The sequence below is a fragment of the Aquarana catesbeiana genome, linkage group LG03 (genome assembly GCF_042186555.1).
Source record: "Aquarana catesbeiana isolate 2022-GZ linkage group LG03, ASM4218655v1, whole genome shotgun sequence".
NCBI classification, from domain to species: Eukaryota; Metazoa; Chordata; class Amphibia; order Anura; family Ranidae; genus Aquarana; species Aquarana catesbeiana.
The window spans coordinates 555193935-555209586 of NC_133326.1; the positions used below are offsets into that span (position 1 = coordinate 555193935).

At 41.3% G+C, this 15652-nt stretch overlaps 1 protein-coding gene across 1 annotated transcript in view; it reads right to left on the minus strand.

Annotated features, from left to right (window-relative positions):
* The window catches only part of IPO8 (importin 8), a 65249-nt gene that overhangs the window by 14357 nt on the left and 35240 nt on the right, over nt 1-15652 (minus strand). The window contains exons 15-19 of the mRNA XM_073621695.1: nt 12246-12406; nt 11575-11700; nt 11431-11497; nt 11040-11165; nt 8415-8512 (exon numbers count right to left, since the gene is read on the minus strand). Coding sequence (XP_073477796.1) covers nt 8415-8512; nt 11040-11165; nt 11431-11497; nt 11575-11700; nt 12246-12406 — 578 coding nt within the window. The remainder of the gene's footprint in view (nt 1-8414; nt 8513-11039; nt 11166-11430; nt 11498-11574; nt 11701-12245; nt 12407-15652) is intronic.

The following is a 15652-nucleotide window of genomic DNA, read 5'->3' on the forward strand; positions in this document are numbered from 1 at the left end:
ACACCTGCAATCTGTATGCAATAACATGTCTGGATAAGTGATATTTATTATATTTTATAATTATATCTAAAACAGTCCAATACTACATAAAAACGATTGCGCTCGTGTAAAAGTGCTCAAAACGCAAAAAAGCTGCAACATTAAAATTGTGAGATAAAACACAACAAAAGTTGTGGAAAAGGGTAAATATGTTGCACAAAGTAGAGCTAAAGGACTTGGCTCCAAATAATTCCTCTAAAGTCCAAAAGGCACAATGGCTTATGTACAGCCAGGGAAAAGTGAAGCAAACTATAAACACGTAATAAAGTGCATAATAAAGATCCAGTAGACAATCCTCCACCATGTGACACACAAAGGATAGAGTTGTACAAAATTTTCTTGATACACCCTCCAGGGCTTCCTTCTTCCACAGTTTGGTTGGCTACCATAAGTGTAGAAGATGTCAGGTCTGTCAACTCAATAAACTCAGAACTAAGAAAGTGCTTGATTTCTCCTCCAGTATTACTCTAAGGAATTATGTTATTAAACCCTTTATCACATAGTACCACTCATGTTGTATATCTTCTGCAGTGCCCATGTGGGCTACAGTATGTGGGCTGGACTACTCGGGCATTTAATGTTAGGCTCATTGAGAATATTGCCAATATTAGAAAAGGATTTAAAAACCACAGTGTTTCCCTGCATTTTGATCTTGTTCACAACAGAGATCCATCTGGGACCCCGTTTGTGGGCAAGGACCATTTTGTCTCCCACTGGAGAGGTAGCCTTAAAGTGAGGGAGCTACCTAGAATGGAGACCAAGTGGATTTATATCCTTAAAAGCTATACTCCATATGATTTAAATGTAGATTGGGGCATTAATTACTTCATCAATAATTCCTAAAATTTGTTTTTATACAGTGGTTGTTATTTAATGTTATTTCCTTGTACTCTTCTTTTTTTTAGCTATTTGGTCTTGCTCCAGATATTCCAGCCATGTCCAGCTTTCACGTTAATTTAACTTTTTTTTATCCTAGAGGGCCTGAAATTAGCCATGGAATGTAACTATTTCTGGTATGACAAAAAGTACTTTGTACAAACAAAGGGTGTCGCAATGGGAGCCCGCTACGCTCCTAGCGTAGCTAACCTATTCATGGACATGTGGGAAGAGAAGTATATCTACAGTAAGGACATACCTCAGAATAGGATGTGTAGAAGATATATAGACGATCTAATCATACTATTGGATGGCACACCGGATAGCTTTAACAAATTCCTTGAGGATCTAAACAGGAACGAGTATGGTATCACGTTCACTGGGAAATGGAGTCATGATAAGTTTGACTATCTGGACCTGGATCTTCAAAGTTGGGGATACATTATCTACCCGCACATTTTTCAAAGCCACCGACCAAAATGGGTACATTCCCACCTCGAGCTGTCACCACCCACGGTGGAAGTGTAATGTCCCTAAGGGACAATTGTTGCGAATACGCCGCAATTGTGACACACGTGAAGATTTTAGCAACCAGGCCGACATCCTAATCACAAGATTCCAAGAAAAGGGTTATGCATTAGAGAGACTTCTAAAATTAAAAGCAGAAATTATGGAAATGGATAGAAACACCCTATTCCAAAATAAAAATAGAAATAAGAACAAAGAAGCGGATATAGCCTTTATAACCGGGTTCAACAGTCAATTTAAAGACTTTGAACGAATAGTAAAAAAAAAAAAACTGGCCGATCCTCAAGGAAGATCTTATCCTATCAAAAATCCTGCCTGCTAAACTCAAGTTCGTGTACAGGAAGGCACCCGGCTTAAGGAATCACTTAGTACGGAATGTCATAGACCCCCCGAAACCAGTCAAAATCTGCCCTGACCTGAAAGGGTTCTTTAGATGTCAAAGATGTTTGCCATGTAGAGCCACCAAAAAGCAACCGAGAAAGAAGATCTCATTCAAATCATGCACTGATCACAAAGAATATCGCATCAACAAACTAATCACATGTCGGAGTACACATGTGACGTATATTATAGAATGCCCTTGCCACCTCCAGTATGTGGGCAGAACCACTCGCCCCCTCTTTGTTCGTATTAGGGAACATATTAAGAACATTGGAAAGGGGTTCCCCAATCATAGTATGTCTAGACATTTTGATGACGCCCACCAAAGAGATCCTAGTGGGCTCATCTTTTATGGTATTGATTCAGTACAAGAGCATTGGAGGGGGGGGGGGGGGGGCAATGGGGAGACCCTAATTTCTAGGAATGAGACTAGCTGGATATACCAGCTGGGATCCCTTGCCCCCAAAGGCTTAAACTTAGATATTGACCTGAATCGCTACATAGCTAATCCCTGAACACTGGGAACACATTGATATCTTAGACTTATCGGGTTTGGGCTAGGATGTTGTTCAATATTAGGTTATGGGGTCTAGGAACTAATACCCTACTGTCTGACTCACTCTCAATGGGTCATAACATATGGGTGGGGTTAGTATGGGACCACCTGTAGAGTGGTGTGGCATAGCGGTCCAGTCCTGGCCCCATGTGTGTATAGAAGTAATGTACAATTAAGATGTAACTGGAAAGTCTACTCAGGGTGAGAGGGCTGTAATAACCCATTATGAGCAGAGTTTACAGTTTGTAGTCTCCCCTGTTCAAGTAGCCCTTACGCGTGGTGGTTTAGATCTATATATATTAACATACAAAAACCCCATATAATTATGCATGACCCCTCAGTGGATGGTATCCTTCTGCGCCAAGGGGCTATATTATCACCATATCCTTATATATGAATCATATAACTTAGCTTAAGCCCCTCTCGGGTATAACATATTAAATTTTGGTCATCATGCCGTCTAGAAGGGACGGAAGGTAGGCATATAGTGTATCCTGCATGCTGACACCTAATTAGGGTTTACAACCCCCTAAGGATAAAATCCATCTATTACTTTTTTAGTAGGATGGCCCATTTGCACTATGTTGGCACGAAGCACTAACCCAATTCACTGCCTCTTTTGGCGTTACAAGTTTTAATATGCACTTCTTACATTATATAAAAAGGTCTAACAACAAAGCATTTTTTTTATTATAAATAAAAACCTTTTTGGTATTATTATTATGGGACATCCAAGCAACTCTTACCAAAAATCTTTTACCACATTAATTTTATTAATATTGTTTTTATAAGTCTACAGAATGTGGGGCCTAAAATACACACTATTAACATAGCATAATTAGTTTTATGGAAACAGGAGGATCATATGTATTTATTATCATGTCGTGTGTACATAGATTGAAATCTGGGTGCTTGCCTTACAAGGTATTGCCTCTGTCTGTTACTGCATATATACAAGCAGCTCTGTTTTAGCTTAATACCCCTTGACCGGCATATCTGGTACCGCCCCGCAATGCTGATTTGTCAATTACTAGTAGAGGGGAGGCATTATGGAGTCCGCAGGTCTATATAAAGCGTGGAGCGCTGACACCGTATTTGAAAACGTCCTATGACGAAACGCGTAAGGCGGAGTCACACTCACATGTCACACCCGGAAGTGCTGGCCTGGAACGCAACTTGGGACGCACGCCAAAGGACTGGCTTCCTGGTCCTAATTTTGTCTATGGCCGTACTGTGCTGGGTTCGTTGTTTTTATGGATTTAGTTTTTAAATAAATTGAGCCTACTACACTACGGGAGTCCCCTGTTTCTTTTACCCGGGAGGAGAGGACTGACTGGTGCAGTTAAGGACACGGAGGTGCCCGGGGCTGGAGCGTATGTCGGGGGCCCTGCACGGGAGTGCTGGAGCGGGACCACGGAGGTGTGGAGTACGAGCTGAGACATCCAAGGGGATCATCCATCCAAAGCCGCCCACTCTATGTTTATTACCCCTGTAGGGGTGACTACTTTTGGTGAGTGAGGGCACACTGGGGGAGCACCTGAAGTCACCAGATTTCATGAGCACAGAAGTCACTGTTTCTTCCCTTATTTTCCATCTCTGGACTAAACACGCTGGGTAAAGACACCTGTGTAATCCCGGGCTGGATTATGAAAACACAATATAATATTTTATATATATATATATATATATATATATATATATATATATATATATATATATATATATAATTTAAATGGACTTTTCACATATATTTTTACATAGTCACACGGATTTTTTGTTTAAGTTGTAGTATTTGTCCATTACTAACCTTCACCAGGACAAGAGGGAACTGGACATTATATATATATATATATATTTATTTATTTATTTTCTTTGGACACTTATCCATTTACCTAGACTGTGTTTTAATTAGGGTGTATGCACTGTGAAAATAATTTTTTTAGGTGTATTTTTGAAGTAGTTGGTATAGTTTATTGCACGTTTTAATCATTTTCACGCAGTTATTTATATCACATATATAGAAACTTGTATTGAGAAGTGCACCTAAGATTGGGTTTAGATGCACTGGGTTTCACATTGATCATTTATTCCATACCTATAGACTGCGTCATTTCAGGTAGCGCCACATCCCCATTTTTTCTCTCTATATATTCTATTAGGTCCCAGTGGGAACTAATTAGGGGGAGGCTGCAACCTTTTTATCTCCTAAGCACGGACCTTTAATATATCATTTTTCTTGATATCTCTTTTGCCCAATTATTTGCCTACGGGGACTAAGGATGAGCTCTGGAGTGTTCGCACACCCCACTTGCAGAGCCCGCCAGGAAGTCGGCACTGCGCTGCGCTAATCACAGGCAGTGAGACATTGTCCCGATGCTTGGCTGCAGAGATCGGGAAATGTCTCACTGCCTGTGATTAGCGCAACGCTGACTTCCTGGCAGGCTCTGCACGTGGGGTGTGCGAACACGCCGGAGCTCATCCTTAATGGGGACACTCTGGTTACTTGGATGTCATGTCCAGTAAGGGCAGAGTTTGGTATCGCACGCATAGTGTTCCCGAGTTGCGAGTGAGGCATGGGTTGCGGTTTAGTTCACATTGAGGCTTGGATATATATGATGAACCGCAGATGCGTATTAGTGAAAGCGAGGCTTGGCTGGATGTATTGACAATATCTAGCGATGACAGGAAGTGTTTACTCATGCCCCGGAAGAAGTCCAATTGTGACGAAACCGGTCAGGCGTAGATACACAGACCTGTCATCACGCTTTTTTGAACTTATCATCGTTTGCTACTTTTCTATTTATGCCTGCAATACTGTGTAAGGATGCAAGTGCCATATTTAAGCTCAATAAATCTTCTGTAAGAGGTTTTACACTATCGGAGCTCCGTTTTTTTTTTTTATATATACCGAAGGAACATCCAGATGACGTCATGGCTGAAAATATGGGGGGGGGGTTTGGGAGAATGTGCCCCAGCGCCAACTTGGGGGGGTTTGCGCCGATTGCCCTGGCAGGCAAATTGAGAGATCAGATGACTGCCGGCACTTGGCAGCTGCCAGCCAGCTTAGCTTACACTAGCAGGTATATAGTGGCCACGGCTGGTTGTATCGGGATGGAGTGTGACTAACTTGTCTGTCCCAGACTCTCACTGATTGCCGGAGCTGAGCGCTGCTGCCTGCACCTGAAGGGAGCCACCGAACTGGGCAGGCGGCTGCTCGATCTCTGACAACGAGCCCTGGAGCCCGCACCGCACTGCCGCTGATCGCAGGGCAGGGGAAGCCGGGATCTGACCGGACCTGCTGGCTGGGGGAGCAAGAGAGAATCAGCCGCCCTGCTGCTGAACTTGTGATCCAGGCAGGAGGCAGCAGCAGCAGTACCTGGGGCTGCTTACACAGTGTCAGTGACAACGTCTGTCCACAGTCCATCCATGTCATTCATTCTTGAAGGGATCTGGGAGTCTGATAGTAGAAGTGGCAGGGAGGAATCAGCCCGAAATTGTACAGAAACAGCAGCAGGCAGTCAGTCAAACAGCACTAGGATGGAGAAACCGAGGGGGTTAACTTAGGCTACTTCAGCAGATCCCTCTCCTACTGCCTCCTGAGCCAATAGGCACTGCTGTAACCCAACCCCTTCCAAAGCCTGCAATGTTTGATGAGAAAGAGAAGATCAGAGATGGGCTGGTGAAGACACCGAGCTGCCTGGGGGAGGGGAGAGAAGGAGCAGAGCTGGGAGAAGAATCGGAGCCATTGATTTAGCACTAGCAGGTAGCTAATCTCAAGAATGTGAACAGGGAAGATATTTTTGTCAATATAAGGATTTCTCTCTCTCCCCGCCTCTGTCTCTCTTTTGCTCTGTCTCTTTCTCTGCCTTTCATCTCCTCTTCCCCCTCTCTCCCTATCCCCCCCCCCCCCCCCCAGTATCTCTCTACCACCCCTCCCCATTATCTTTATTCACCCTGCCCTCTTCTTTTTCCCCTCTTGCCATACCCACTGTTCCCTGGTCCGAATGTTCCATTCCAGGGTGCCCCAGGTCTTCATACTCCTAGTCATGCTCACATTATTTTATACGGTTTGACGTTTTAAATCTTAAGTTGGGATGATAACTTGTTACGGTATTGTTAATAATTACATGGTATTTATATTGTTTAAATATGGATTGGTTTAGTTTCTAATAGTCTTTGCCCCGGGTGAAAGAATGCCTAGCATCGGCACGGAGATGACCTGGAACAGAGTAAAAGGAGCTGTGTGCGGGCTGCTTGCCATCGCCTGTTGTCTCCCCTGATTAACCTCAATGGTGGATACATCAAGGCTCTTGTGACCTTCCGTAATCAGAGGGTCAACACTCTGGAGTAAGAGTGCTTCTTTACCTCTGTGTCGGTTAGCGTGTCGCTTGGTGGAAGATTATCTACTGGATCTTTATGATGTGTTCATCGTTTTCTTCACTAATTTCTGGCTATTCATAAGCCATTGTGTCTTTGGACTTAGATACTTTATTTGTTTTTTAAGGAATTATTTAGAGCTATGTCCTTTAGCTTTACTTAGCGCAACATATTTGCCCTTTTTTACAATTATATCTGACGTACAGATTTATGATTAGAGGTCGACCGATATATCGGCCGGCCGATATTTGGCTTTTTTTACTTAATCGGCATCGGCCGATTGTGCTGATAAAAAAAGCCGATTATAACTTCAGCGGGACTTGCAAGTGACTTCTGTAATAGAAGTCAGTGCAAGTTGTCTGAAGTTTTCTTCTCTCCTCCTCTGGGCAGCCTGCCAAATCTGATAAGAAGAAACATTGTATCTCTTCAGGTTTTTTTTTTTATCAATAGACTGAACTCCGTGTGTAGAAGTTCTCAGTTTAACCATTTAAAGACTAAATCTTTTCTGACATTTGTTGCTTACAAGTAAAAATCCTGCATTTTCTGCTAGAAAATCACTTAGAACCCCCAAACATTATATATATATTTTTTTTAGCAGAGACCCTAGGGAATAAAATAGCGGTTGTTGCAATATTTTATGTCACACAGTATTTGCGCAGTGGTCTTTCAAACGCAATTTTTAAAAAAAAAATACACTAATGAAATAAAAAAAAAAAAAAAAAAGCAGTAAAGTTAGCCCATTTTTTTTCGTCCGAAAGTTTTGATTACCTGTTTTTGTGTATTTAATATTTGAGATAGTTATTTTTCTTAATCTAAATTATACATACAAGTGAACTGATTGGAGGTTTGTTTTGTTTAATAAATGTAAAAAATTTTCTGTATCACTTATTACTTAAGGCTGCTCTCACACTGGAGTGGGCATGCGTTGACGGTAAAACGCTGTTAGTTTTAGCGGCGCTTTACCGCCATTTTAGCGGCGCTATTCGGCTGCTAGCGGGGCGCTTATAACCCAGCTAGCGGCCGAGGAAGGAGTTAAATGCGCCCCTGAAGCACTGCTGCCAAAACGCTTTGTAGGCGCTTCGGCAGCGGTGCGCATTCATTTCAATGGGCAGGAGTGGTGGAGCAGCGGTATACACCGCTCCAAAGATGCCGCTTGCAGGACTGTTTTTTTAACATCCTGCCAGCGCATCGCCTCAGTGTGAAAGCACTCGAGCGTTCACACATTCTGCAGGGGAGCCGTTTTACAGGCACTTTACAGGCGCTATTTTTAGCCCAAAAGCGCCTGAAAAACACCCCAGTGTGAAAGGGGTCTAACTTAGATTTTATGAGATGAAGGGAAAAAAAAAAAAAAAAAAATCGGCATCATATATCGGCCATCGGCCACCGCAATTTCTAAATATCGGCATTGGCATCGGCCAGAGAAAAACCCATATCGGTCGACCTCTATTTATGATGTGCTATCAGTTAGAGGAAAGGAAAATGGATAGAAAATTACAATCTTCCTTTGTTACAATGTAATCATACTGCTAGCTGATTCATTACTTCTGTGTAAGGTAATGGTTTTGTTAAACTGATTTTATTTTTAGTTGCAAGCAAAAAAAAAAAATTTTATATAATATACACACACATACTAATAAATGTGCTTTTAGTATCTCACCTTTTTACACATGGTGTAAATAATCTCCAGGTGTTTGGGGTTAGACAGCAGTGTGCTTGTATCCACCGTGATATAGTTATGAAGAAGTGGCATCATATCTGTGCATATTGAGGAGGGAGGGAGAGAGAGTGATTAATGGATACATGAATATATATCATATGGTGCTAAAGTCGAAAATCAGAAAACACATCTCTCACTGCTTAGTGTTTACATTCCTATAGAGCAATCTGTAGAAGCATTAAAAGTCCAAATGCTGATTGTTTCAGCTCCTAGGCTTAGGTCAGAAATACTGGATTAGTGACAGCCTATTTTCAAACACTACTGCCAACAGGGTTGAATAGCCACTGTCTGTTTTAAAGGATAAGTTCACCTATACAAAACAATAATAAACGCACTTTTTTTTTGCAGGTAAAAAAACATGCATGTATTATTTATTTTTTTGTTCAGGACCTGTAAAGCATTGCAATCATGACTGTAATGCCACAGTCCAGCAGACTGTGTAGCTGTCTGCCCGTACCTCCAATACAAGCAGGCAGCTGCACTCTGACAGGAAGACTCCATGAACTACTAGGGCACTCAACAGTGCCAAGGTAATTCATGGACAACTACAAGCCAACAGCCGCAAAGGCTGTTGGTACTTGTAGTTTTCACATTCACAAAACACAGTGAACGATGCGGCCAGGCAAGGAGAGAGAGGGAGAGAGGGAGAGAGGGAGAGAGGGAGAGAGGGAGAGAGGGAGAGAGGGAGAGAGGGAGAGAGGGAGAGAGGGAGAGAGGGAGAGAGGGAGAGAGAATATATATATATATATATATATATATATATATATATATATATATATATATATATATATATATATATATATATATATATATATATATATATATATATATACACACACACACACACACACACATATACACACACACACACACACACACATATATATCTCACAAGATACATGTGAAAATTTACCTGCTCACCTCACAATAAATATTCCAGACTTTTCACTATCTTTCTTGCTGTTCTGACTAGGTGGATCTCCTCTTCACCTCCTGGGATAGATTACTCCTCACCACAGACTGTCAGGGCTTTACACGCTTTGTTGCTACCCTCATTAAGACACTCTCCTCCTTCCATTCCTGGGACAGATCGTTCTTTAATCACCGTTATTTCACAACATGATACAAAAGGCATCTCCATAGTGTTCTTCGTTTAAAAGCCCCCCGAGTGGTGAGCTTTCTTACACAGATTGAAATTCAGATTTTTATTGCATGTCTTGTTTTTGTATTTTTTGGGGGGGCATTTTAATAAAGATTTTATATGGAGAACACTATGGAGATGCCTTTTTGTTTCATGTGGTGAAATAACATTTATATGGAACGATCTATCCAAAGAGTGGAAGGAGGAGAGTGTCTTAATGAGAACAGCAACAAAGAGTATAAGGCGCCATGTACACGGGACGCTGCTAAACGTACGTTCAGAGGCATTTGGATACTTTTTTCAACTGCCCCTGAACTCAATGTTATCCTATGTGACCATGTACACAGTCTTGTTTATTGCTGTTTTTAGGCAGTTACGTTTAACAGCGTTTCTTTGAAAGCAAAAAAATGGGTTCAGACGCCAAACACGGCACCGGCATTTAGACGTGTTTTCGTTTATAAGCGTTTTTAAAAGGTGCCCTATTTTTTTTACATTAAAAATCTCAAAAATGATAGCAAATGATAAAAAAAACATTAAAAATATATTTTAAAAAATTGTAATTGCTTTCAATGATTCATAGACCATTTATATACCCTAATGAACCCTTGATCCAATCCAATACACCACTAGCATTGCTGTTATCCGAAGTATAATTGGAATTTGACCCATATGTTAGATTTGAACAAGCAACTTGTGGCAGGTGACCTGGCAAGTGGACAATCCGCAACTTTTGGCAGGCGACGTGGCAAGTGGACAATCCACAACGTGTGGAAAGTGACAATCCGTAACTTGTGGCAAGTGACACGCTAAAATACAAGTACACTACTGCTCTCTCAGCTGCTGCTACTCACTCTGGTCTCACAAAATGGCTGAAATAGTTAAATAATACTGTTTTTTGAGCTTGGGGAGGGTCTTATGATGGGAGGAGGAGATCCACCTAATCAGAACAGCAAGAAAGATGAAAGTGAAAAGTCTTGAATATTCATTGTGAGATGAGCGGGTAATTCACCCGGTGGTGGGATTGCACTTTGATTTATCAATAAGAAGGTTGAAGAGCACAGTGGTTGATCACATAGATTGAAAAGACTATTTGTTTTGTTTTGATTTTTACATATTGTATCTTGGAGATAGATATATAGATAGATAGATATTTTGTAATCATCACTGTTGTAGATATGGTTAGGGTCGGTAGCGCTGCACTGTATTAAGTATTACTTTTGGTATTTTTAGTGTGGTGAATCACTAAGTAGTGTACAGCAGCTACTGAAAAATTTGTTTTCACGGAGGAATCGTTTGATTTATTGTTTATATATACATATAAAAGAGCATTATAGTTAGCGCTGATTGTACACAAAATATTAGATTAAGGAAGCAGTAGCTATTTCTCTTACAGAACACATCAAACAGAGCATTTGATAACAAACCTGTAAAATATTCATAGCAGTCTCTCTGAAAAACTTCAAAAAGGATCTCCAGAAGCTGCCACATCTGTGGGGAGATGGTCTGGTTGGTGAGGCTGTATGCTAGTGCCAGAATCTCCTCATAGAACTCTGTAGGGACAGCAAAAATGAATTCCCATACGTAAAACACTTTGCATTACTCACTAAAACACACTGTAATGTATGTCCATAAATTAAATTGAGGCTTGCCATTACTTGTTATAAACTTCACTTTTTACACAAATTTAAAACCAAACTTATAACATTATTCTGTTTTTTGGAACACATGAGGTTATATACCAGGGGTACGTTATGTGACCACCCTAGATATAAATATTACCCTGTGACCTCCTTTAAATCTTTAACAGGCTCATACCTATAATATGTTTCTGAAGCACAAGACCTACAATCTGCAAACAAATCCCCTCCAGCTGCTGCTTCACCTGGAAGAAAGGTAGATAATTAAAGAAGGTAAGGGAAAGTGGTGGATATCCACTAAGTCACATGTCAGGGTACACACCTCTTTATGATTTTCCACAACAGTCAAGACAATGTCGATGGTGTGAAGGATTCCCATCGCCATGACAGTTTTGTCCTCCACCTCCTCATACTCTTCACTCTGCAGGACCTTTACAAAGATCTCAGCCTGGAGAGAGAACACAGAAGTGACAAATTGAAGCACACCACCAGATCATCATCACCCTAAATATCTGGACATACATAGAACTCCAGACTATCATCATCCTGTATATCTCCTGTACATACATAGAGCAGCGGGCTATCACCATCCTGTATATTTCCCTGTACATACAGATCAGATTACTGGAATATCTTCACCCTGTACACTTCTTGAACATGCACAGAGCAGTGAACCACCACCATCGTTTATATCCCTTGTGCATACAGATAAAGGCAATGGACCCTTGCCAACTTGTTTATCTCCTGTACGTACAGATAAAAATTACCATTCTGGATATCTTCTGTACATACAGATCAAAGCACCAGACTATCACCATTCTATTTATCTCCTGTACATATATAGAGCACCAGACTATCACCATCCCGTTTATGTCCTATATCCTATACATAAATACATAGAGCGCCAAATCATTGGCATCCTGGATATCTCCTGTGCATATACATCACAGCACCAAACTATTGCCATTCATCATATCTTCACACACCACTCACTAGATGTCTTGTCATGTCCACAGCAATGGGGGCCACTTCCTGACTGTATTCGCATATCATCTTCTGGATGACATTGGTCAGATCATCATTCTCTGTCTCCCGGACTATGTGCAGGAGCTCCTGCATGACTGGTCGGATGTAAGGCCTCATGTACTCTTTTGCTGAGGGATACAAATGCTGGAATAATTATAAAATACAAAGAACTACAGTCTGAAGAGTTTACAACAGCAGAGCAGTCTATTGATAATTTTGTCTCAAATTAGAGCTCCTAAACCAGACACTCAGAATTGGTGGTTACATCCTTAATTACAGCTTAATTGTTGTCCTACTACCAGCGCTAATCTTTTCACTAACAGTGCCTTGAAAAAGTATTCACACCCCTTGAAATTTTCCACATTTTGTCATGTACAGCCAAAAACGTAAAAGTATTGTATTGGGATTTTATGTGATAGACCAACACAATAGCACAGAATTGTGAAGCAGTAGGAAAATGATAAATGGTTATCAACATTTTTTACAAATAAAAATGTGAAAAGTGTGGCGTGCCTTTGTATTCCCCTGAGCCAATGCTTTGTAGAATCTTTGCAAATAACTCAAGCTCTGTCAGACTGGATGGAAAGCGTCTGTGAACAGCAATTTTCAAGTCTTGTCACAGATTCTCAGTTGGATTTAGGTCTGGACTTTGACTGGGCCATTCTAACACATGAATATGCTTTGATCTAAACCATTCCATTGTAGCTCAGGCTGTATGTAAAGGGTCGTTGTCCTGCTGGAAGGTGAACCTCCGCCCCAGTCTCAAGTCTTTTGCAGACTAACAGGTTTTCTTCTAAGATTGCCCTGTATTTGACTCCATCCATCTTCCCAACAACTCTGACCAGCTTCCCTGTCCCTGCTGAAGAAAAGCATCCTCACAACATGATGCTGCCACCACGTTTTACGGTGGGGATGATGTGTTCAGGGTGATGTGCAGTGTTAATTTTCTGCCACACATAGCGTTTTTCTTTTAGGCCAAAAAATTAAATTTTGGTCTCATCTGACCAGAGCACCTTCTTCCACGTTTGCTGTGTCCTCCACATGGCTTCTGGCAAACTGCAAATAGGACTCCTTTTGGTTTCTTTCAACAATGGCTTTCTTCTTGCCACTTTTCCATCATAAAGGCCAGATTTGTGGAGTGTACGACTAAGACCCCTTTCAAACTGAGGCAGTTTTCAGGTGTTTTAGCGCTAGAAATAGCGCCTGTAAAGTGCCTGAAAACTGCCGCCCATTCACTTCAATGTGTGTCTTCACACTGGGGCGGTTCGTTTGCGGGATGATTAAAAAAAAAAAAAAAAAAAAGTCCTGCAAGCAGCATCTTTGGGGCAGGTTTGGAGCACTATATACAGAACTCCATAAAACACCTCTGCCCATTGAAATGAATGGGCAGCACTTCCAAAGCGCTGCAAAATGGGTCTATTCCTTTTTTAAGTCACGTGACCTTAAAAAACCCAACCCACTAGCGCCTGAAAAGCGCCACAAAAACGACCGGCGCTTTAGTGTGAAAGGGGTCCAATAGTTGTCCTGTGGACAGATTCTCCCACCTGAGCTGTGGATCTCTGCAGCTCCATCAGATTTGCCATGGGCCTCTTGGCTGCTTCTGTGATTTAATGCTCTCCTTGACCGGCATGTCAGTTTAGCTGGACAGCCATGTCTTGGTAGATTTGCAGTTGTGTCATACTCTTTTCATTTTCAGATGATGGATTGAACAGTGCTCTGTGAGATGTTGATTTTTTTTTTTAATAACCGAACCCTGCTTTAAAATTCTCCACAACTTTATCCCTGACCTGTGTGGTGTGTTCCTTGGCCTTCATTATGCTGTTTGCTCACTAAGGTTCTCTAACAAACCTCAGAGGGCTTCATAGAACAGCTGTATTTATACTGAGATTAAATTACACACGGTGGACTCTATGCACTAATTAGGTGACTTCTGAAGGCAACTGGTTACACTAGATTTTAGTTAGAGGTATCAGAGTAAAAAGGAGGACTGAATACAAATGCACGCCACGCTTTTCACATACAGTGGGGCAAAAAAGTATTTAGTCAGCCACCAATTGTGCAAGTTCTCCCACTTAAAAAGATGAGAGAGGCCTGTATTTGTCATCATAGGTATACCTCAACTATGAGAGACAAAATGAGGAAACAAATCCAGACAATCACATTGTCTGATTTTTGAAAGAATTTATTTGCAAATTATGGTGGAAAATAAGTATTTGGTCACCTACAAACAAGCAAGATTTCTGGCCCTCACAGACCTGTATCTTCTTCTTTAAGAGGCTCCTCTGTCCTTCACTCATTACCTGTATTAATGGCACCTGTTTGAACTTGTTATCAGTATAAAAGACACCTGTCCACAACCTCAAACATTCACACTCCAAACTCCACTATGGTGAAGACCAAAGAGCTGTCGAAGGACACCAGAAACAAAATTGTAGACCTGTACCAGGCTGGGAAGACTGAATCTGCAATAGGCAAGCAGCTTGGTGTGAAGAAATCAACTGTGGGAGCAATAATTAGAAAATGACTTCTCCTTTTAGCCCCGCATCCATTTACTGTCCTAATCTTGTTGTCTTCACCTCTAACATTTCCACAAGAAGCCCCTTCTTACCCAATGACACCGCCTGTATACTTATTCACTTACAGTTAGTAAGGTTGAAAAAAGACACAAGTCCATCCAGTTCAACCACTGCCTTGTCATCTCTCGCCTCAAATGCTAACTTGTTGGCCTATCTCTACACAGAATACGCCCCTTTCAACCTACCATAAGTTTTGTTGCCACCTTCCTAACTACTCAGTGTCTGCCACCCCTCTCAAATGCATTCCCTCCACTGGCTTTCACTCACCCAACAAATAAAATTCTAAACACTAACTTACAAAGTCAACAACAGCTGTCCTGAGCTACAGCACCAACCTCATCTCAAAATACCACCTACACCATTCTCTTTGCTCCTCCCAAGATCACCTGCTCTTTGGCTCCCTTGTTGCCTCCTGGACTTCTCCAGAGCCTCTCCCATCCTCTGGAACCTACCTGAATCTGTTCAGCAATCTCCTATTCTGTCTTTAGGTGATCCCTGAAAACTCATCCCTTTAGGGAAGCCTATACTGGCCTCGTTCTAACAACTGAAACTTTATTTCTCCACCAACTACTGTAATCCCAATACAGTCATCACCTTTTGAACCAACATGCCCTTCCCTTTCGGATTGTAAACTGTTATGAGCAGGACCTTCCTAACCCTTGTCTTGATTTGTATTGTACCTGTACTGTCTCCTTTTATATTGTAAAGCACTTAAACTGTTGGAGCAATATAAATCCTATATTATAATAATAATTTTATTCTTTAGGGTATTCATATACCATTTCACTATTGTGACAG